Here is a 25557-nt window from a genome sequence, read left to right as displayed (position 1 = left end):
ACACACACACACACACACACACACATTTGTTTATATATATATATATATATATACACTCACCTAAAGGATTATTAGGAACACCTGTTCAATTTCTCATTAATGCAATTATCTAATCAACCAATCACATGGCAGTTGCTTCAATGCATTTAGGGGTGTGGTCCTGGTCAAGACAATCTCCTGAACTCCAAACTGAATGTCAGAATGGGAAAGAAAGGTGATTTAAGCAATTTTGAGCGTGGCATGGTTGTTGGTGCCAGACGGGCCGGTCTGAGTATTTCACAATCTGCTCAGTTACTGGGATTTTCACGCACAACCATTTCTAGGGTTTACAAAGAATGGTGTGAAAAGGGAAAAACATCCAGTATGCGGCAGTCCTGTGGGCGAAAATGCCTTGATGATGCTGGAGGTCAGAGGAGAATGGGCTGACTGATTCAAGCTGATAGAAGAGCAACTTTGACTGAAATAACCACTCGTTACAACCGAGGTAAGCATTTGTGAAGCCACAACACGCACAACCTTGAGGCGGATGGGCTACAACAGCAGAAGACCCCACCGGGTACCACTCATCTCCACTACAAATAGGAAAAAGAGGCTACAATTTGCACGAGCTCACCAAAATTGGACAGTTGAAGACTGGAAAAATGTTGCCTGGTCTGATGAGTCTCGATTTCTGTTGAGACATTCAGATGGTAGAGTCAGAATTTGGCATAAACAGAATGAGAACATGGATCCATCATGCCTTGTTACCACTGTGCAGGCTGGTGGTGGTGGTGTAATGGTGTGGGGGATGTTTTCTTGGCACACTTTAGGCCCCTTAGTGCCAATTGGGCATCGTTTAAATGCCACGGCCTACCTGAGCATTGTTTCTGACCATGTCCATCCCTTTATGACCACCATGTACCCATCCTCTGATGGCTACTTCCAGCAGGATAATGCACCATGTCACAAAGCTCGAATAATTTCAAATTGGTTTCTTGAACATGACAATGAGTTCACTGTACTAAAATGGCCCCCACAGTCACCAGATCTCAACCCAATAGAGCATCTTTGGGATGTGGTGGAACGGGAGCTTCGTGCCCTGGATGTGCATCCCACAAATCTCCATCAACTGCAAGATGCTATCCTATCAATATGGGCCAACATTTCTAAAGAATGCTTTCAGCATCTTGTTGAATCAATGCCACGTAGAATTAAGTTCTGAAGGCGAAAGGGGGTCAAACACAGTATTAGTGTGGTGTTCCTAATAATCCTTTAGGTGAGTATATATATATATATATATATATATATATATAATGTGCACCGTTTAGTTTAGATCACTTCTGTTCCTAATTTCCTTCCCCTGCAATTCAATCATTTGCAGAATCAGAAAGCATAATTGTTGTCATTAATCTGCTTCAAAAAACAAACAAAATTTGTCATATTGTGCTAAATGGTCAGATACCTGCTGCTATATTTATCCCCCTCCAGATGAGCAGAGCTTTCTTGGTTTGAGTGAAATCTCCATCACATATGCTGTGTGGCTCGACGTTTCAAATTACGATTTCAAGCAGCCCAGAGGGCCATATTAAGAGCAGTCCCATGCATAAGTGTTATTGAAGATCCTGATGAGACTCTCAAAGGGGCCCTAGTTTACTGCTTGATAAATAGTCATCTCATCAAAGCCGTGGCATCAGAATGAAAATGTGTGTGAAGTAAAAATCACATGCACACACTTCAGCCTTTGAAACGTATGTTGCATCAGAAATTGCTGGCATATTTACATTGCCTTTGGCTTTGTGTTTGTACCAACATCTATGGAACTGGATAAACATTTCCAGCTTTACTGAATCTCTTTTGAGTGGGAAAATATGGCCACATTGAACGAATACTTAAAGGAATAGTTCACCCAAAACTTAAAATTCTGACACTTTTTACTCTTGTTTGTCAGACTGTGCTGGTCACTCTTTTCTATGCAGTTACTATAAATGAGAACTGGATCTCAAACTCAAATTTAAATAAAAGATGCAAAAGTATCATAAAAGTGGTTCATTTGACTTGTGAAATATATTGTAAGTGTTCTGAAGTCTTATGACAGCTTTGTTTGAGGAACAGGCTGAAATTTAAGTTATTATTCACTGATGAACTTCACCAAATGCTGCAACAAGTGTGAATTGGAAAACAAATCATTCAAACTGGTTTTGTGAATTGGGCCAGATGTCAGAAATATTTGCGAATAAGAGTCTATTTCTCACGCAAAGATATCTTATGGCTTCAGAAGACATGAAATAGGAGTCGTACAGATTTTTTAAAAATAATATTTCGATGACAATTTTGCAACCTTTTGAATCTTGAATACCCCATTCATTGTAATTGCTTGTTTGATTCATTGTAAAAGTAAATGATGACTGCATTTTGGCATTTTTGGTTGAACTGTTCTATTGAAGATTCACTAAACTGCTAAAAGAACTGCAAAAGTTGCCTGCAAACTGCAGATTTGTTCTTAATACTAACAGTGACTGACCCTTTAATACTGTAAATCTGTCACTCTTCACCACAGGAAAGTTATAAAGTGGTGGAGAGTCGGGAGGGAAGTGGTTTTATGGAGTGACATTTTTAAATGGCAGTGTCTCGATAATTTCCATGGCATGTGCCAACCTTGCTTCTGTCCCCGGGAGCTGGCATTTATGAGTGGCCTGTTGTCGGTGGCGGGGACGAGGGCCCCGGGCGGCACAGACATCCTCCCCCAGCCTCGAGGTGTCCAGGAATGCCATGTGCGGTCCAGGAGCCCTTATCTGTCTGGATATTTAGTTGAGCTGATGTGTCTAGTGACCTTTGTCAAGGACATTTTCAGGTGTTGTTGCTGCAGTCGTGGGCGACAGAGGCTAATACGCAGCGAATGTTGTCCTGGTTGGTGTGTCAGGCAGTTAAAGCTGAATTTCCATTTTGTTTCGTGTTGTACAATATCAGATTTGGGATTTTTATGAAATTATTTTTCTTGCCCAAAACATTTACATATGAACTATCAAATGGAAGTGTAAGTTTGATTTACTAATATTGAGATTTATTTCTTCAACACAGGGTCCACCTGGTACATGTGATGCTGAAGCTGTGAAGGTAAGATTTACCTCTGCATTCTAGGTTTTAAATGTAAGGTTTTTTAAAGTAAGCCATTCGTAAGTGTTGTACTTTCAAAACATTGCTCTGTTTGTTTCCACTCGACCGGCCTGACATATAGCAACATTGGCTCAACCAATGGCATTAGTTTGGGGTGGAGCTAATTGTTTTGTTGTTGTTGTTTTGACCAATGGTAGAAAGGGAAAGTGTTCAGGACTGTTTGAAAATTGACATTATTTTGACTGTTCTGTTTGGTGACTCTAGTGGCAGTTTTAAGATGTTTAAAGCTAAAAAAGAAATTATTTTATTTTTGTGTAAGTTGTTGATTTTTGTTCATCATCATTTTATGTGACCAGAAGTCTAAGGGTGCTTCTCATTTCTAATTTGTGCATCCTTGTTCCCTTTACTCGCTTACTTTTTCGTGCCTCAGCTCCACCCACGTAGAATGCGAGAAGCAAGAAAAGGAGGCAAGGAAAGAAAATTGAGGAATTGAAGGAAATCTTATTTGTATATTGGAATATTCTTGATCACTCAAGCGTCATCATCTGCGCTCAAGGGAGCTGCCCATAATGTTGTTGAACTTTGGATATTTAAGAAATTCATAATACATATCTTGTTCAGTCATGAAACTCTAGAGGGCTCAAGCTCATTCCTTTACATGCAATCTGCAAGCAACCACATCATCACCACATGGCACAAGCTGATTGGCCTCTGCTGATCCTGCAGCCAATTGCTTGCTAAACATTTAAATAGTCTGGTTCAGTGTTTGCTGATTAGTTCTTCTGAAACCCTTCACCTCCCCCAGCTCCACCTGCCTAGATCTGCTGCTATAGAATTTATGTAAAACAAGGAAGCATCAATTTGAGTATTGATTATGATTTGGAAGGATTGGCCATTGCGTTCACACGCTCAACATATATTTATCTGTTTGGCCATTGTGTTCACAAGCTCAACATGTATGTCTGTGATTGGCTACAATGATCAACGCTTCAAAAAACATGTTGTTTGAAAGCAGGCGTCTATCAACAGATCCGTCTATCCAACACATTCTCATCCTAGGGCGTCATATACTGACACTTTTGACATTTCGTCTACATCGAACGCACATGGCACCCTTTAGCGTCAATATGACACGCACAGAGCTTTGTTCGGTTATGGTAGGTTTAGGTCTGGGGTAGGGTTAGGGTTAGACCGCTAGGAGGCGCCTTCTGGCCCATATCTATCTGCGTCTCATATTGACGCTAAAGGGTGCCATGTGCGTTCGATGTAGACGAAATGTCAAAAGCGTCAGTATATGACGCCTTGGGATGAGAACGGGCTGGTCTATCAGTGGATATATTAGGGATCCGCTGATAGACGCCTGCTTTCAAACGCTCCCGTGTGTAGATACCTGTGTAAGCGCTCGGTGAAGACAACATATTTTTGAAGCGTTGATCATTGTAGTCAATTACAGACACATATGTTGAGCGCGTGAACACAATGGCCAATCAGAGGTGTTTAAGAATCCATTCAACAGCGCTCAAAAGGAAGAGGGAAATGCTGGTATCGTCACGGTTTTAAAATTTCAGTACCGACTTGGTACCGAAGTCGCTACTTTTGACAACACTATTGTAGATTGCTCTTGAACGCAGTAAATTGTGGGATATTACGTGTATTAAGTTTACATGTAAAGAGTGACGGCAGCTTTGATTTTTAACATGATTGGACTGCCAAAAGTCTAGAAAAATTGAATATTGACAAAATAACTATTTCCAAAATGACTTGATCTTGATGAGGTCATATGGCAACAATATAGCATGCTACATTTATCATGGAATAATGTAATTGTCACAGCGTGGCTGTAAAGCGCACAATGAAAGGAGTAGAGAACAAAAACAGTCTTTATTAAAAACAACAAGGTAACACTCGGGAGATAACGAGAAATACGTAATCCAATCAAAATCCATAGAAACTAACTAGCAAATAGTACTCAGGCAAAGCAGAATGGGGAACAGAATGAAAATGAAATCCAAAACAGAATGAGACTGTTACAGTAATGGCTTCATTTGATATTTTTAAAGAGTAGTTAGTGGTAAACAGTGTATTCTGCACACTAGACATCAATAGATTTGAGTTGTTGTGAGGTCAGTGGTAACACATGCACCACTGTCAGGGACTAGACTGTTGAGACGCATGTGCTGTCTGTCTGTTGGTAAAGTGAGATGAAGCATTTATTCTGTGCTGTCCTCCTGAGAACAGAGAAGGAAGGACATGCTCGCATCCTTCCGATTGGCTTCCCTCAGTCAAACGCTGGCTGTCTGCTCAGCATGTTAAACAGCCGCACACACACACACACACACATCCTGCATCACTCCTCAGACTCAAGCCTGACAGATGGTAATTATGAACAGTGCTTTTGCAAAAGGTCTGCAATAATTTCATGAAGCCCAGGGGTGTCATATCTCACCAGGGGCAATGGCAGTGTATGAATATAAATATACAGTATATGAATATATATATATATATTTTTTAGAGCAAGAGTGAGTGTTTACATGCAGCTCCTTAACTCTTCAGTTCACACCACCGCTGACACACACAGTCTGGTCTCAAGGTGGATCACATGCCTGTCTGACCTTTAACCTTCCTCTAATTTAGGTAAACTGTTTGCTTGCTATTTGACTTCTCGTCACCTGTTTTTGTTATTTCATTTTTTTACCCCATTTTATTTATTCATTTTGTTTAAATCATAAACCTCAAATTTGTGTTAGAAAAAATATTTTGGCAGTGGGATAAGAAGAAAGTATATTAAAATGATGGTCTTAATATCTTATTGCAGTCTCAAGTAAATGTATTTGTTTTTTTTTTAAAGATTTTTTTATTTTTATTTTATCCATTTATTTGTTACTATACAAGAACTAGACAACTAGTCTTTTTACACACCACACCAAAACAGTCCCTAGATACCTCCATTAATTAAAAGATGTTTTATAGCCTACATTTTCTTTTCCAGTCAATTTGCTAAAAACCTGTTTCAAGTCCCTCGTTTGACAAGTACAGTAATTAAAGTGACTTAACAATTGTTTATCGTCCAGATAGTGTGATGTCTAAACACTAGTTTAATTTTGTACTATTGTTCGGCTGTTAGTGGCCAGTTTAGATCAAAATAATCTTTCTTAATTTCCTCTAAGTGACAGTAATTACTGTTTCGGTGTAGTTAAATGGACAAAGTAACCATGGGCGTTGTTTACCTGATCCCACACAAACCCATCTGACATATTAACTTCCGTTGTTTTTGGAGGGACAAATGATGCAGGCTTGGGTAGGGATGTCACAATACCAAAATTCCAGTAGTCAGTACCAATACCATTAAAATTGTACGGTTCTCAGTATCAATTTCGGTACCACAGCTAAATCTGTTGGAACTATTTTTCTACTATTTGTACTAATATTGTGTGGTCAATACAGTACATTGGTAATGTTTCTATACGGTAAAACATATGATCCTGAGACACTCAGATTGAGTTTTATGTTTGAATATGCACACACTCCAAACCATTGTGTGGAGAGAAGTTTATTTTAACCTCTAGATGAGCTGAATTCAGAGATGAAATGTTCCTCATCGTCTCGCAGGGGCTTGGACCCTTTGGCTTTGCGTTTAAAGTCAGGCTGTATCACACAGTGTCAGGGCCGTCTGTCAATGTTTGACCTTCCTGTGGTCCTTTCATTGAATAAAAAATGCCTCTGGGTTTCTGGTATTTTTGCACGGACCATTAGGAATACAAATACACAAGACAGTCAATCAGAAAGGCTGCTGGCTTGTTTTCAGAACTATTAAACACTTGCTTATTTGTTAAACTCTTTGCTCACCCCAGACTCCCATTGCATCACACTAAACTATAACCAAGTTATTTTTATTTATTTATTTCTCTCTTGTTCCAGAACCACTTTAACTTAACAAAATATGACTTAGTGAAAGTTTTAAAACTGTTGGGTATTAAATCTAACTTGTTTTGTGAAAAAGATTATACATTTTTACTCACATTAACTATGTAAAATTATCTGTTATTATTAAGGGTCAGTTGTGGCATCATTTAAATCTGAAATCTGTGGCATCATTTCTTTATGAATGATTCAATGAGTCACTCATAAAGGCTTCACTTGCTTCATTATCGGATGAATCAGTGTTTTTGAACAAATCTCTTGAATGAATGATTCAATGACTCACTCATAAAAGGTATTTTGGCGCTGTGCAGACCAATCGGTGTATGACATCAAAGTACCGCGAGAACAATGAGAACAGACGTGGCTACCGGAGCTGATCGCGGCCACGCTGTCCGCGACGCTTCGCTAAAGATGGGCGCCTAGTCTATTTTTGACGGACGCCACGTCCAAGCCATGTCCAAAAGCCAGTGTTCTCCTCATGCTCATAGGCACTGTATGTGAAATATAGATACAAGTTAATTGAGGATGTATTTTAAAAGACTAAAACACACAAATCTTTTATCCTTGCCGTTCATTACAGGACTTTTAAGTGTATTAACTTTGTCTGTAGGCTACAGCACAACAAATAAACACAACAATAAAGACAATTAAACTGGGTAAAACATAACAATTAGCCAACTAAACCACGGTAGACCCCCAAAAATCTAGAAAAAACACGAAAAATCAAGAAAAACTATATGTTTTACAAGCTTCGCTTCTGAAATGTTCCTGGTGTGAGTTGGCACCGCGTGGAGGATGGAACAAAACCTTGTCGGTGCCGTAATGCACCGCAGACGTGTGCAGTGTAAATAAGGGTTAGACTTCACTTGCTTCATTACTGGATGAATCTACTGAATGAATGATTCAATGAATGAGTGTTTTTGAATGAATCTATTGAATGAATGATTCAATGACTCACTCAATAAGACTTCACTTGCTTCATTATAGGATGAATCAGTGTTTTTGAACAAATCTCTTGAATTCTTGGACAAATACATTTTTAACTGTCACTTTTCGCCACCTACTGGTGTAACGATGTAATTGATACAATCTTTATTTGAAGCTTCAGGTTACTTTCAAAAGGTGTTCGCTACTGTAGACATCAGTGTTTGTATCAGAACTGTAAACTTTTATCACAGTACTTCTGTGATTATTTGAACTATTGCAACACAGAAATAACGGTACTGTGGTTGGAAAAGACTGTGATTTGTGAAGCTGTTTCATATCTATACTTGAAAACTGCTCTCTCTGGGTCAGCGGCAGTGCCAGTGCAGATTTGAATGTTCAGCTGTGACTTGTCAAAGACAAAAGAATCATTGTCATTTAGGATTGAGATTGTGTGGGTGTTTATAAACGATTAATTGTTCAACTATATTCTGTAAAAGTTAGTGTAAGATAAAATGCTAGCCATGAAATGAAATGAAATTAGCCTCAGCCTTACCTTTTTTTATACAAATTTCTTTCAACCACATAATGTTAATCAAACAAAATATATAAGTTGAGGCAAAGAAAAAAAATGTATGGTTCCAAGATGTATGCATATTGGAAAGTTAAAAAGTGTTTTAGTATGTGTGAGATGAGTTTATAAGTTGACATGGTCAAATGTGCACACAGCACCTGCTTTTACGAATGGAAGTGTAAATGCATTTACTGATTTTAAAAGGGTTTTGGGCCCTCGTCAGCTGGTCAGATTTGCCTGTTGATTGGTTTAGAGTGGTGAGGCAGGGAGTCTAACTGGACTATAAAACTGCTGTTTCGCCAAGCTGCAAGACCAGTGAACCATCTTGGTTCAAGTTGCTTTTCTCAGCAGGAGAGCCCAAAGTGAGAAAAGCAATTGTGTGGTCGAGCTCACAGTAGAGCTATTCAGACTCTGCCCATTCTGCGTGGCTTTTATTACTGATCACGAGTGACCGTCTATCATCAGCTGGCCGTAAAAGACTATTCCCTCAGCAAGAACATTTCCTATAAATCTTCACACAGGGATTCAGGATTACACAGGGGTTTGGCGAGGGTGCTGGTGCTTGACAAAGAGGACCAGAGGGAGAGGCTTTTTGCTTCACTGCACCTTTGAGCTCAGACAGAAAGAGAGTGTGTATGCACTATGCAGTACTCCAATTTGCTCTTATGAGCGGTGTGTGTGTCATCTCCACCCGTTCACACAGGCATTGGACTGTGACTGGACTCTGAGAACAGTGTAGCAGTCTGCATACGCTTGTCCTGACACTGTGAGGGGGGGCGCTTTGGCAGACTCATAGTGCAAGAGTTCAGAGCTGAATAATTTCTGCTCTTCATTAGGGAGTTGCTTTGTGATTAACGTACTTTCGGTAGCAGGTAGCAACTCAATACCTACGGTTCTCTGTAACAAAGTCCACTGAGGCAAGTTGCAGTAAGAACCCATTTGTAGCTTTCTTCAAATAAATGTGACTTTTAACGACTTCACTTAAACATTAACATAAAACATAACACTCACCAACAGAAAGCTAGACAAAATACAATGGCAATATGAGGGCTATTTATATGCAAACTAATCACTTAACAAGATCACTTAACAACAATCAAGACAATTAACCAATCACAAAACAGAACAGAGATACACATGAGCTGAACAACCAATCAGAACATGACACATGAACAGGGAAAGCACATGACAATATCACAGGAGGGCAAGGGGAAACACACGACGACCAGGATCTAAGACTATGAGAATTACTAAACAATAGACAAGACAACATGAACATGAAACCAAAACCCAGAACTAAACTTGACAAGTGGCAACTGAGGTTTATTAGACTATTTATTAAAGGAGAACTCCGGTCAATTTTAACATTGAGCTCATTTTATTGTACATTTGGAGTGCTGTCAATACAGAGAACAACGACAAAAATCGGTGTTGCCTACACCGAGTTATTCTATTTTTAAAATTTGCACCCTGTTGACTTCAATGGGGCAATGTTTAAACCTGCTTTTAGCCTCTTAACATCCTTGATGTGTCATTACAAGTGCACAGAAAATGTGAGTGATTCCTTCTGAGTGAACACGAGTGGATCTGACTGCAGTAGATGTGAAAGATATGTAAAAAATTGATGTTATTTAAGCCAGCGCAAATACCTGTTTACATCCTGTTTTTCGGTTGAAGTCCAAAGTAGTCGATTGCCGAGTTCACGCGCGTGATCATTGGTAACGAAACCTATGCGCGTGAACTCGGTAATCGACTACTTTGGACTTCAACCGAAAAACAGGATGTAAACAGGTATTTGCGCTGGCTTAAATAACATCATTTTTATACATATCTTTCACATCTACTGCAGTCAGATCCACTCGTGTTCACTCAGAAGGAATCACTCACATTTTCTGTGCACTTGTAATGACACATCAAGGATGTTAAGAGGCTAAAAGCAGGTTTAAACATTGCCCCATTGAAGTCAACAGGGTGCAAATTTTAAAAATAGAATAACTCGGTGTAGGCAACACCGATTTTTGTCGTTGTTCTCTGTATTGACAGCACTCCAAATGTACAATAAAATGAGCTCAATGTTAAAATTGACCGGAGTTCTCCTTTAAACTGCTGTCACTTTAAGACTGAATGCATGGATATAATATACTGCTAAACGTCATATTTTCTCTCAACTGTTTACCTCCACTTAAGACATAAACAACTGTTTGTTGAATATTCTTTGAATACTACCCAAGCTGTTCATTTTTATATATTTTTGTGTGTATTTGATCGTTTAGATCGTTTTTTATTCCATGAAGTTTCACCACAACTCTAATAAAATTTGAAAATGCATTTTCATATAGTTTAAAGCGACCACAGGATAATTTAAACGAGCAGCCATTTTATTGTTTTTATAGCTGATATCAATTAGCATTGTGTCCTTCAAGTCCGTTTATTTAAAAAAAAAATTATGTAATTTTTTAAATGTATTTAAAATTGAATTGAAATTAGGGCTGTCAAACGATTAATCGCGATTAATCGCATCCAAAATAAAAGTTTGTGTTTACATAATATATGTGTGTGTATGGAGTATAATTATTTTCTATATATAAATACACACACATGCATATATATTTAAGAAAAATGTGTTATTTATATATAAAATATTTATATATAATATAAATTATATATAATATAAATATATATACACAGTATATACATGCAAATATTTCTTAAATATATACATGCATGTGTGTGTATTTATATATAGAAAATAATTATACACCGTACACACACATATATTATGTAAACACAAACTTTTATTTTGGATGCGATTAATCGCGATTAATCGTTTGACAGCCCTAATTGAAACATAATATATTATTTTTAATTGATTTAAAATGTATTTATTTAAAATGTTATTTATGAAATTATCCATTCATTTATTTCATTATTTTAAATGTATTTAATTAGTAACGTTTATTTTTGTTCAAGGAAACTTATAAGGACAGCTTTTAATTATATTTTTGAATAAATTGTGTTTTAAGATAATAGAATCCAATGATATGATATGATATTCAATAAAGAAATTATTAATTAAATGAGGTTCTTAATGCTATGCAACACTGGGGACATACTAGGGAAGGCTATTATTTCCATATTTCTCTCAAAATTTCATCATGAGATTGAAACATTCAGAAAGCTGATAATAATAAAAAAAAATCATGAATTTCTAATGTATTTAAAGCAACAGTGAAAACATATGTCAACTTTTCGAATATAACTTAAAGCTTTTGGTGCTTTTTTACTGATTGAATTGCAAAGTGCAGAGCAGAGCCCTCAAAGATGCAATCAAAACAGACAGCAATCTGATCAGAGGTGGCAATTACAGAGAAGAACAGAGATTGTGAGCTTTGGCATTAAATCAAACACACTGGTATCTTTTGTGTCTGCTTGGTTGTGCCTGTAAGCAATTTTATTGAAAAGAAAAGCTTGTACAATTTGGGGAAAATGCCTTTTCCAGGTTGAGTAGACAAATTGTATTACCTTTCCAAGGAGCTCCTCTCAGGAATTTTAATGCGTCAGACTCTACCGCATGCCGAACAGTGTACAGTATGCAGTGCGTACCAGTAAAAACACCACATGATTGTGTTGTGATGGTCCCTTCTCTCCAACACTTCCTAAAACACTCTCTCAATGTGGTTATTGGTGGTAAAACACGGCATGCAATTCTAAATCCTTCATCTTAATATCATTTAACTAGGAACCCTGTGTAATTGGAGTATCCAACCCAAAAATGGTTTTCAGACTCCATACAGTAACTGCTGTCACGTCTGCCAGTTTGCATTGTCTAGAGAGAGGACAGCATCTCAAAATGGACGCAGAGTAAGACAGGAATTCATCTTCAGTGAGAAAGTGCCATCTATTGGCCGATAAATTCACGTCCTATCTGTGTGACTTGATGTGCTGTGGCGAGTTACGGAACATTGATTTCATGTTTAGTGGCTGTAATTAAGTGGTAAACCACCATGTGTGATTTATGCAAACATGAGAACATTTGTGAAATGGAAGTTAGATCAAATAAGAGTTCAGAGACCGGTTTGACTGTGCCATATAACACTGCATCAACACAACCACCCCCACCAGAAAAAAGATTGTGATATCTGCGGTGCTGGATTCTAGACTCCCTGCATGCATCACAGCATGAATGAATCCCACATATTACAGCTTCAGATTGTTTCTAGTGTTTTCTGCTTTATTTGAAATGGTGTTGTCTTTTGTGTTTTTTCCCCCCTTTGACTTGTCATAACTTGATGTGTTTTTGAGTGTCACATTCATTGCAGTTTAGTCTTTGCTACAAATTGTGATTTTCCTGGCCTGAAAAAAAGGTCAGGAAAATAAATTATAGTCAGTGAAGTGCTGTTGAAATTTAATCACTTTATTTATGCTCGTCTTTCAAATATTTTGATTCTGTTATTCTATTATTTACAATAATTTTTGCAATTTCTTATATATTTTATATTGTCATTTTTATTCAGTATTTTAAAGATGAGCTTTAAATTTACACACATATATAAAATAAACAAATACATATTCATACATATGTAAATACATATACTCAAACATTTGTGGACAATAGGATTTTTTTATTATTATTATTATTAATACTTTTATTCACCAAGGATGCATTAAAAGTGCATCCTTGACTTTTACGTTGTTACAGAATATCTCTGTTTCAAATAAATGCTGTTCTTTTAAACTCTATTCATCAAAGAATCCTAAAAAAAATTATTTTTTTTCACCAAATCAGCATATTAGAATGATTTCTGAAGGATCATGTGACACTGAAGACTGCAGTAATGATGCTTAAAATTTAACTATCATCACAGAAATAAATTTAGATTTTAAATATGTAGTAAAATAGTTAATTCATCTTAATTCATAATATTAATCGTTCAAATAAATGCAATCTTGGTGAGCAAAACATAAAAAAGCTTACCAACTTCAAACTTTTTTATTGTAATGCATTTATAATATTTAATAAAGTATGTTTGTGTGAGGGAATTTCTAAAATAAACAATAATAACTTACAATAACAGTAACATTTTAAAAGTTTAAAAATTAAAATAATATGTTGTGCCATTGGTTACCCCCTAAGAATGTTGTTGACCCCTCAACAATATTATCTGTGTTCATGTGCACTGTAAAAAGTGAACAGTTGGATCAACTTAAAACAATTACTTCAATTGGTAACACCTAAAGAAATTAATTTTTCTCAACTTAAATTATCAGATTTTTCACGATAAAACGTGATAATTTAAGTTGAGAAAACTTAATTTCTTTAGGTGTTACCAATTGAAGTAATTTTTTAAAGTTGATCCAACTGTTCACTTTTTACAGTGTGTTGTATGCATATGTGTGATTGTTGTTGTTGTTGTTGTTGTTGTTGTTGTTTTTCAGGGGGTGAAGGGTGACCCGGGTGTCACAGGAGTGGATGGACAGAAGGGTGATAGAGGAGACCCTGTATGAAACATCTCAGAGGCCTGATTAAAAATTCCATCAGATTTTGTGTGTTTATTTACCTCATGATAAATCCATCTCTTCTAACATTTCACTCCACAGGGTTTGCCTGGCCTGGAGGGAGCCGGTGGAATAAAGGGTCAAAAGGTGTGTAATGCATGTTTTATTTGTTAGTTGTGTGTGTGTGTGTGTGTGTGTGTGTTGGAAGGAGGGTGATCTTTTCACTTGTTTGACGAATCTTTGTAGTCTCAGACAGGTAGACATATTTGACTGACTGAAGATCAGATTAAATGAATCCTGTGGTTCATATGACTTAATTTCTTTGTGTTTGTGTGTCTTTTATTAATATTCGTTTAGGGTGAAGAAGGACCCAGAGGACCGGCGGGCCCTGTGAGTACTGTACCGGTTCAGCCAGAGGTTCTGATGCATGCAGATGCTCTCTACATAGTATATAGACACATCGGCCTTCATGCCATAAACCACTCCGATAAATGATTCAGAGCCAGTGCTCTAGGATTCATTTGAACTTTTCATTTTTACAGAGCCCCTAAAGGGACATGATGAAAAAAAATTAGATGGGAAGAAAATTTATATGTCAATGCTTTTGCATTTCCTTGCAAGTGTTTTGTGTTCCGCTGATAAACTTTGCGTTCTCTCACAAAACTTTTACGTTCGCCCGAGAAATTTTGCGTTTTTCTTGCAAAAAAACACAAAAGTTTCTCAGGAAAAAAACACAAAAGTTTCTCAGAGGAACGCAAACATTTTGTGAGGGAACACAATTTCTCAGGGCAACGCAAACATTTTGTGAGGGAATGCAAAGTTTCTCAGGGCAACGCAAACATTTTATGAGGGAACACAGTTTCTCAGAGGAACGCAAACATTTTGTGAGGGATAGAAAGTTTCTCGGGGGAACGCAAACATTTTGTAAGGGAACGCAGTTTCTCGGGGGAACGCAAACATTTTGTGAGGGAATACAAAGTTTCTCTGGAGAACGCAAACAGTTTGTGAGGGAACACAGTTTTTCAGGGGAACGCAAGCAGTTTGTGAGAGAATACAAAGTTTCACGGGGGAACGCAAACATTTTGTGAGGGATCGAAAGTTTCATGGGGGAACGCAAACATTTTGTGAGGGAACGCAGTTTCTCAGGGGAACGCAAAGTTTCACGGGGTAACGCAAACATTTTGTGAGGGATCGAAAGTTTCTCGGGGGAACGCAAACATTTTGTGAGGGATCGAAAGTTTCTCAGAGGAACGCAAACATTTTGTGAGGGATCGAAAGTTTCTCAGAGGAACGCAAACATTTTGTGAGGGAACACAATTTCTCAGGGCAACGCAAACATTTTGTGAGGGAATGCAAAGTTTCTCAGAGGAACGCAAACATTTTGTGAGGGAACACAATTTCTCAGGGCAACGCAAACATTTTATGAGGGAACGCAGTTTCTCAGAGGAACGCAAACATTTTATGAGGGAACCATAGACTGTAAAAAAATATGGACGTAGTGTCCGTGACGTCACCCGTAGGTTTCTGAAGAGCATTTTTGAAGCCTAAAGTGGGCGGAGCCGGCCGTCGCCATCTTGGCCTTGCGTCACTCCCGGATAACAGAAAATAGACAAACAGGCGGGGCGTGAGTGGAGCTGAAGCCTGGCTATCTGAAATCACCTAGCTCGACGTGATCGAGTTAGCTGATGATGTAAAAAGCCAATTAAACGTTCCTATTTTTGCCCTTCGAAATATTATACTAGTTAAAAGACATGGCTACAAGTGAGACTGTGTATTACTTCGAGAGTGTTTGTGTGTGACAGTGATTTATGTGCATAAGTTACATGTCCGTCACTCTTTCATGGTCCGTCAGCGCGGCATCGCTCAAGTTCGTATAGAGCTTATTCAGTCCATTTTAAATTCTGATGTTGGCCGTCTCTCAAATGGGTTATGGTTTAACCGTTAAACCATAGATATATTGCCTTTGAAGTGCAAGTAAATGCGCTAGAAAATCCGCGCTCATTCACGGACGGAGAAAGCGCCGACGCCTGCATGATTTCATCTGACGGTAACTTAACATAAGCATATTATAATCCATCTGTTCCATGGGAGCAGAACGAACGAGCATTTATTGACGTTTTAAATTTGAAAACCCCAAAAAGCAACGAAATTGTCAGACATCCATTAGTGCATGTTCACAGAGGAAAACAACTGAAATACAGCGCTGGTTGTTCTCTCGAACAATAACGACTGAATCCAAAGACGTGGGCTTTGTAACGTTACCCAAGTATTAAATCGTATGAAATAATAATCCCGAAAAAAAGCACAAACACTGCAGAGGTGGCAAGTTCAGCAGCTAACATTGCTGAGGTGAAGTGACGGCTAGTAACAGCAGACAAACAGCTAGCACTGACAGCGGCAATCCATCTGTCACTCAAGTGGCTTGGCCACACCCTTAAATTTAAATATTAATCAACTAAACGGACGAGTTATAAAATAATTCACCCCCCTCACAGTTGTTATGAAGGGCAAAATTAGCTGTATAGACCAAATCCACATACAGACACCAGGCTTTAAACACGTTTTTTTCTGCTGTAAAATTTGCCATTTTAACATGGGGGAGATACAGATTTGACTCACTTCTGACAACAGCCTCAAGCGGCCAGTCAACGAATTGCAGTTTAACTCACTTCCGTGTTGGTTTCAAGAGAGAGACGGGGAGGTTGCCGCTTGGAGGGAACGCAGTTTCTCAGGGGAACGCAAACATTTTGTGAGAGAATACAAAGTTTCTCGGGGGAACACAAACATTTTGTAAGGGAATGCAAAGTTTCACGGGGGAACGCAAACATTTTGTGAGGGATCGAAAGTTTCTCGGGAGAACGCAAACATTTTGTGAGGGATCGAAAGTTTCTCGGGAGAACGCAAACATTTTGTGAGGGATCGAAAGTTTCTCGGGAGAACGCAAACATTTTGTGAGGGATCGAAAGTTTCTCGGGAGAACGTAAACATTTTGTGAGGGAACGCAAAGTTTCTCGGGGGAACGCAAAGTTTCTCGGGAGAACGCAAACATTTTGTGAGGGATCGAAATTTTCTTGGGAGAACGTAAACATTTTGTGAGGGAACGCAGTTTCTCAGGGGAACGCAAAGTTTCTCGGGGGAAGCAAACATTTTGTGAGGGAACGCAGTTTCTCAGGGGAACGCAAAGTTTCTCGGGGGAACGCAAACATTTTGTGAGGGATCGAAAGTTTCTCGGGGGAACGCAAACATTTTGTGAGGGATCGAAAGTTTCTCGGGAGAACGTAAACATTTTGTGAGGGAACGAAAGTTTCTCGGGAGAACGCAAACATTTTGTGAGAGAACGCAAAGTTTCTCAGGGGAACGCAAACATTTTGTGAGGGATCGAAAGTTTCTCAGGGGAACGCAAACATTTTGTGAGGGATCGAAAGTTTCTTGGGGGAACGCAAACATTTTGTGAGGGATCGAAAGTTTCTCGGGAGAACGCAAACATTTTGTGAGGGATTGAAAGTTTCTCGGGGGAACGCAAACATTTTGTGAGAGAACGCAAAGTTTCTCGGGGGAACGCAAACATTTTGTGAGGGATCGAAAGTTTCTTGGGGGAACGCAAACATTTTGTGAGGGATTGAAAGTTTCTCGGGGGAACGCAAACATTTTGTGAGAGATCGAAAGTTTCTCGGGGGAACGCAAACATTTTGTGAGAGAACGCAAAGTTTCTCGGGGGAACGCAAACATTTTGTGAGGGATCGAAAGTTTCTCGGGGGAACGCAACCATTTTGTGAGGGAACACAGTTTCTCAGGGGAATGCAAAGTTTCACGGAGTAACGCAAATATTTTGTGAGGGATCGAAAGTTTCTCAGGGGAACGCAAACATTTTGTGAGGGATCGAAAGTTTCTTGGGGGAACGCAAATATTTTGTGAGGGATCGAAAGTTTCTTGTGGGAACGCAAACATTTTGTGAGGGATCGAAAGTTTCTTGTGGGAACGCAAACATTTTGTGAGGGATCGAAAGTTTCTTGTGGGAACGCAAACATTTTGTGAGAGATCGAAAGTTTCTCGGGGGAACGCAAACATTTTGTGAGGGATCGAAAGTTTCTTGTGGGAACGCAAACATTTTGTGAGGGATCGAAAGTTTCTTGTGGGAACGCAAACATTTTGTGAGGGATCGAAAGTTTCTTGTGGGAACGCAAACATTTTGTGAGAGATCGAAAGTTTCTCGGGGGAACGCAAACATTTTGTGAGAGAATGCAAAGTTTCTCGGGGGAACGCAAACATTTTGTGAGGGAACGCAGTTTCTCAGGGGAATGCAAAGTTTCACGGGGGAGCGCAAACATTTTGTGAGGGATCGAAAGTTTCTCGGGAGAACGCAAACATTTTGTGAGGGATCGAAAGTTTCTCGGGAGAACGTAAACATTTTGTGAGGGATCGAAAGTTTCTCGGGAGAACGTAAACATTTTGTTAGGGAATGCAATTTCTCAGGGGAACGTGAGTTTTTTGGGGGAAATTCTAAAGTTTTGTGAGGCAACGCAAAGTTTCTCGGGGGAACACAAAGTTTCTGTGGGGAACAGTTTCTTGAGGGAACGCAAACATTTTGCAAGGGGACGCAAAATTTCTCTGGGGATGCAACATTTTTCAGGGGAACATAAAAGTTTTGCGAGGCACCACAAAGTTTCTCGGGGAAATGTGAAAGTTTTGCAAGGCAACACAGTTTCTCGAGGAAACGCAAAGTTTCTCAGAGGAACACAAATGTTTTGCGAGGCAAGCAAAGTTTCTCGGGGAAACGCAAAAGTTTTGCAAGGAAATGCAAAGTTTCTGCGATGGAACGTATTTTCTATTATCTCTATGCTATTAGCTACAGTATTATCCCCCAACTATTTTTTCCATCACCATGTCCCTTTAAGGGCTCCGTACATTTTAAACTATCATTGGTAGAAAATAGTTATGGTACAAAACTAGTGTAAACAAATGTTTATTTGTACTACCGTTCAAACGTTTGGAGTCTGTAAGATTATAAGACAAAGATAACTTGATATAAATATCTTGATAGTTTGATATTTATTCATTTATTCATGTGAATCCACAGCTGAATTTTCAGCATCATTACTCCATTGTTTTTCGGCATCATTACTCCATTGTTTTTCAGCATCATTACTCCATTGTCTTTATTGTTACATGACCCTTCAGAAATCATTCTAATATGCTGATTAGCTGTTTAACATTTCTTATTATTATCAATTTTGAAAACAGATGTGCAGCTTTAAAGGTTTGTGGAAACAGTGATTTTCAAGATTCTTTGATTAATAGAAAGTTTAAAAGAACAGCATTTATATGAAATATATATATATTTTTGTAACAAAGTTGTTACTCTCACTTTTGATCAATTTAGTGCATCCTTGCTGAATGAAAATAAGAATTCCTAAAAAAAAAAAAAAGTCTGACCCCAAACTTTGAAACAGTAGCGTATGTTAAAATGCAGATATTTGAGTAACTCGATTATCAACTTCTTGTATATTCTGCTTAATAATTTCACATTCTCTTACCCATGTTTCATTAAAAGATCACCTAAATGACTTTCTCTAAAATAAACCCTGTAGCGTTCAATGCTTAATTTTCATAATAAATTCAATTTAATTTGAACTTCGATGCTTATTTGAAAAGACACATGATCGATGAGAACAATTCGCTCACTTTCATACATCCGGGAAGACGCTTCCACATGAAAACGCAATCTAGGATTTCTTTATTTCTTGTTCATTCTGTATTTTTATATTCATCCAAGTTGAAATGAACTACCAGCACCAACATATTTCCTAGTACGGACAGTGGAGAGTGTACTGCATCAATTCAGCACTGTTCATCAGCTTCATCTCTGCTGACTGGCCACTAATAAGAAAACCTTTGAAAGCCGGGAAGCCGAAAGCTTTCTGGTCGCACTTAGCAAGAAATTTGCAGGTTTGGAACAGCATCGCCGGTGTCAATTAAATCAAAGGGGGTGGGGAGAGGGGTGCGATTTGACAGCAGGGCACAAAATCAATTGATGCTGCCTGCTGTGTGAATCTCTAGCTAAATGGGAAAAGTGAGATGACTGTGGCCCTTTTAAACCAATTTACAAAGATTGAGGAAGACTAAAGAATCTTTTTTGTTGTTTCTCCTGTTCTGAAATGGCTAATTACGATGATGGGTGACTCAAATATGAACTGGCTTTTAAGAGTTTGATTATTCTCTCATGGTTTCCTCTTTAGTTTGTAATTTGATTGTAACTGGCTCTGAATGGAGCATGTTGTTTAGAGCTAGTTCTCTTTTAATTAAGGATGTGTAATTAAGGTTTTTTTTTTTCTGTCCAAGGAAAAAAAAAATCTTTGAACAACTATAACCTAAATCCCATTTCAAGATTTTAATTGCATTCTTGTTAAATGGTAATTAGCTGTTTTTCTGAGCTCAGACTAGAGCAAGTCAATGTATGGTTGTGCTCAACTGACTTCAATGAATTGCTTCTTTTTTTTTTTTACTTGTTTTATGATGATGTATTGCACAACAAAGCTCTTTTTTTAAAACCTTGTGAGCTGCCTACCTATACATAAATTAGTTTCACTGCTGATGCAAAATGGCAAAAGTAAGCTGCCTTCTAAGATGCTGTAATTTTGGCATAATTCAAGGCCGTATCACTTTTATCCTTAAAGAAAGTTATCTAAGATGACTGACTGACAGAGGCGAACAAAATCTAAATGTATAAATATGCACTAGTAGTAATTATGCCATTCCATGTGGCAAGAAATCTTACTTGCACTACTGTTCAAAAAGCTTGGGGTCAGTAAAATTGAAAGATTTGAAAAATGAAATACTCAGCAGGGATGATTAAAAGTATCAAGTTTTTCCAAAAAAATATTAAGCAGTACAACTGTTTTCAACACTAATAATAATAATAAAACTGAACACTGAAGACTGGAATAATGATGCTGAAAATTCAGCTTTGTTATAACAGGAATAAATTACATTTTTAAGTATATTAAAATACAAGGTCTCCGCGGATCCTTAAAATGTCTTAAATTTGTAAATAAGGCCTTAATTGGCGTTTAAAAGTCTTAAATCCACGTTTCAAAGATCTTAAAATGCAACCGAACAGTCACCAACATTTTATTTTCACTTGTTGCTTTCTGAAATCTTAAAACCATGTCAATGGCTTTCGACATGTAACTGCCACGTTTGAGCATTAAAGAAACGTGGGTGAATGAGAAAATAAAAGGTAAAACATGCTTGATAAGTTATTAAAATTGCAAGAGATCTAAATCTTCTAAGATCCGGTAATTTGGCATTACGTTTGGTGAATGTAAACGATCAGATGCTCGTCAGTCAATATATTGGATTCGTGCATTCGTTCTTCAGACGACAAAAGACAAATGAGAATCGCAAAGTTCTTTTCCGTATTTAATGAAACTATTCAGTATATTGAATTTTTTGTTTAATTTTTTTTTTATGTATACAGTATTGTGTCATTAACATTCTAACACTGAACTGTGTTGGAATCATTTGTGAGTCCAGTGTTTCCATTTCACTTAGGAGTTTCTTAGAAGGCAACTTCCTATGCAGGGATTATAAAGCTATGAATCTCACTATAGGTTTGGGAGCAGAGCTCATATATTTTGCATGCTTTTATTCATCACAATGAACAAGAAAAAAAATCCACATTTTGTTCTCTAGACCAACTTTGTCTTGAAGTTACAGTACATCCGGCCTCCTGTTGTTTCATCTTTATTCATGGTTGTTTTACACCGCATGAAAGACAGTAGATGAATCCGCAGATACATGCAACGAAACGATCTGTCTTTCACCGTTGACTGAAAGCCGTCGGAATGATTGACAGGCTACTAAACCCTGCTGAGCACTGGTAGTTAATGGGTAAATGGAAAGCCATAAAGCAGATTCAGAATTCAGCACCATGTGCCTTGAAGAGGGTCTGTATTTCTCGAGGTTCTTGTTGCAGTAAAAGGCTCTTGGCATTTTAAATGTCATAAGCCCTGGATTAATGTTAATCTCTCACATAGAGGCCATCCAGACAGAGAGAGAGGAAGCTTTTGTTTTATTCTTGTGTGGAGATGTTGAGGTTTTCAATGAACTGAGATCTAAGAGCAGAGCGTGAGAAAACATTAAATCATAACTGAAGGGATCATTCTAGCACATGTACCCCGCAGTCAATTGCCTCTCATGATGGTTTTCTGAAACAGCATAAGTTGACATTAATATTAAAGATCATCTTTTTTCTTTATTCAGGTCATGACAGCACATGGACTGAGACTACCTTCTGGACCTGTAAGTTTAGATGTTAGGCTTTTTACAACATTGAAATATTTTGAAATACAGTGGTGTCTGATGCCAAATTTACACAGCAAAGGTGGCACTGAAGCTGTTCTGAAATGGCATTTACACTGAATGTTTAATGCTGCTCAGGGGTGGCATAAATGCCACTTGCACTGTGTACTTTAGAAATATAATTAAGCATTTCTTCCATTAATAACCTCTATGCATTATTTTGTTTCCGCTCTCTATAATCTATGAGGGGGAAGGAGGTGATAAAGGCCAGAAAGGAGAGAAAGGAGACCAGGTTAGTATCCACACATTACCATCATTTGTCATGCATCCACAACAGTTTGTAAGATCATTAAAAGGTTTAACTACTGCCGGATATTGTTTAAAAGTCTTGTCTCCAAAAAAAGGAAAATATAAAAGCTGTATTTTAATCAATACAATGGACAGCCAATCAAAACGCTCAGTCCAGCTTTCTCTTTGATCCATCAGATGTTAGTAGAGGGTTTAAAAGAAGGTATTTTAAAAGCATAGACACAAATTTTGTATTTATTTTTTTCGACCTGGGAAGTCTCATGTCCTCTTGAAAAATCTTGTGATGTCATGCATTGCGTTCAGCATTTTCTCTTCTTTCACCAGGGTGAAAAAGGTTCTGAAGGCTCACAAGGGATACAGGTAAATAAAGCCTGTGAATAAATGTGGGTAACACTTTATTTTACAGCGTCCTTGTTACACGTTACATGTAGTTACTGTAATAATAACTATAAATTATGCATAATTACATGCAACTAACCCTAAACCTAACCCTATATTAAGTACATGTAGTTAATTATTAATATTCAGTACTTAATTAAACTGTAACACGGACACCTTAAAATAAAGTGTGACCAAATGTTGTGCAATGTTTGTCATGATGCACATCAGGGGAACAGATTGTAAAGCAGTCAGCATGTTAGTGAGAAATTATGTGAGAAATTAAATTAGTGATAAATTAAACTTTATTAGAGTGTAATGCAAAATAAAGTAAAAATCGTCTATCCAAATGTATTTTTATAGAAATTGAAATGTCTGTTAGTTCTTTTTCTGTAATGCAGAATCTTTCCCTTTCCTTTCATTATAATATCTATTCTTGTAAATGGCACATTTTTCTGAGAAATTTTGATTTCTCTCTTTCTCACTCTCCTTTTCTCACTGTATTGTTTTTTCTTTCCTTCAACTCTCATAAAGGGCATTCGTGGATTGCCTGGACTGTCAGGGACACCAGGACTTGAGGTATGAACCTCCTGTCTCCGTAAACCCTCCATTGTGACATCTTGTGATTTGACCAAGACAGAAAGAACATTAAAGTCGTTCTACGTTTAGTATGATGGAATTATTGTTGACCTTTTCAACATGGTTGACCAGCAAGAGAGCAGATCTGCCATGATCTCGCTGATTTACTGACCAGTGTCTAACGGGTGGCTTATTGCAACCAGTTCTTGCTGGGTTAAATGGGTTCAGTCACAAAAAGCAGCTGATTGTGGCCTTCATTTTAGTTTAGGGCACAGATAGGGACCTCTCAGAATAGCAAGCAGTCAAAATGCTACAATTTTCACAGCTGGTACAAAATCAAAATACCTGAAGCAAAAGTTTTTCATTCGATCTGAAATAAGGTCATACTGCTCATATGAAAAGATCTTAACTTGTTTTTTTGTGTTCTTACAGGGAAAGGAGGGTCAGCCTGGTCCCATTGGCCTCCGTGGTCTTCCAGGAGACCCGGTAAGCAGGAAGCAACTAGCTTCTCAACTTTTCCCGCACCGCTTTGTAAAATGCATATTAAAATACCTTGAATGGGGCAACTTTTGGGACCAGAATATCATACAATCTTAAAAATAAAGGTTTGCAGCAAAGCCATATAAAAACCTTTTATTTTTTTTATTTTGACATGCACCGAATTGCTACATTTCTGCGCCGATACCGATAGTTAGATTTTCTTTAGGGGAAAACAACAACAAATAAACTATACAGGGAACCCTCTCATTTGGTACATTACTATAATATTATATTAAACTTATCAACAGAGCCCAAGCTATTATAGTCAACTGCTATTTATTTTCAGATATAATAATTACACTCAAGTTTTCACTCAATTTGCACATAAACGCTTGTCTTCATGACAAATGTATTCAATAATTACCAGTAAATAGTGTTAACTTTCTAGTTGTTTTTTTATAGCTCACTAATACTGTGAACACTGGAAAACTTTCCTGAGGTAAATGCAAAGTTAAGGGACACTTTGTTCACAAGTTTTTTTATGGTGTCTTTACGTGGTTGAAACACAGATTGAGCGGATACATGATACATTTTGATGTCTTTCGACATATCTTTTAATGTTCATGCATGTTTTTTTGTGCTAACTTGTATTAAAGTGGAAGAAAATACTTTTTAAGGGCCACATTTAAGAGCGTCAAAACTGCATTTATTGTTTGAATTTTGTGAGACTTTGTTTCTCATCAGAAGTAACAGAACAAAGCTCTGTGATTATTGGATGGGAGGCGTGTTACAAATAATGTCTGGTGTAGGAAAAAATGCGGACCTGGCAACCCTGGCTTGATCTACGGGTGATTCATAGGGTCAAATAGAGCCTACTTTATCACTGCTATTTTTATTGTTGTTGCATTTACTTTGACAGCCCTCAATTCAACACAAAAGGCTTCACACAGAGTATGATTTGCAGTCTGACATGTTTTTCCATCCCCATTTGATTGACAGGATATAATCGGCCCTAATCATTTGGCTGTTTTTGGAGTAGTTCACTTCAGAATTAATTTACTCACCCCCACGTCATCCAAAATATTCACGTCTTTCTTTCTTCAGTCGAAAAGAAATTAAGGTTTTGAGGAAAGCTTTTCCAGGATTTTTCTCAGGTTGTCCCGCTCTCACACCGGTAAATACGTCATCATAGGGCCTAGTAAGACTGATTAGCTGGTTCAGGTGTGTTTATTTGGGGTTGGAGATAAACTCTGCAGGACAGTGACCCTCCAGGACCCCTGCTTTAAAGGTTCTTCATTGAAACATATGTCAATAAAGAGGCTTTTTAAGAGTGTAGAGACTTGGGGATAAACTCTTTTGACTACATAAAAAACCCTAGCAATCACATAGCAGCGCACTAAACACCCCTCAGAATATCTAAGCAACCCGCATTGCAAGGCTCTCGCAATCACCCACAACGTCTTAGCGTAATAACAGGGAATTTTGCATGGGCAAACACTCCA

The 25557-nt window shown here is 37.9% G+C and overlaps 1 protein-coding gene across 2 annotated transcripts in view; it reads left to right on the top strand.

The window, feature by feature from the left end:
* LOC307148711 (uncharacterized protein) overlaps nt 1-25557 on the top strand; it is a 176058-nt gene that overhangs the window by 101546 nt on the left and 48955 nt on the right. For both annotated transcript variants that reach the window (XM_079854427.1, XM_079854426.1), the window contains 9 exons: nt 3058-3093; nt 13949-14011; nt 14111-14155; nt 14366-14398; nt 22271-22309; nt 22557-22601; nt 22943-22978; nt 23531-23575; nt 24008-24061. In XM_079854427.1, coding sequence (XP_079710553.1) covers nt 3058-3093; nt 13949-14011; nt 14111-14155; nt 14366-14398; nt 22271-22309; nt 22557-22601; nt 22943-22978; nt 23531-23575; nt 24008-24061 — 396 coding nt within the window. The remainder of the gene's footprint in view (nt 1-3057; nt 3094-13948; nt 14012-14110; nt 14156-14365; nt 14399-22270; nt 22310-22556; nt 22602-22942; nt 22979-23530; nt 23576-24007; nt 24062-25557) is intronic.

The sequence above is a fragment of the Squalius cephalus genome (genome assembly GCF_949319135.1).
Source record: "Squalius cephalus genome assembly, chromosome: 21".
Classification (NCBI taxonomy): domain Eukaryota; kingdom Metazoa; phylum Chordata; class Actinopteri; order Cypriniformes; family Leuciscidae; genus Squalius; species Squalius cephalus.
The sequence above is the reverse complement of the archived record's forward strand: the minus strand, read 5'-3'. Positions and strand labels throughout refer to the sequence as shown.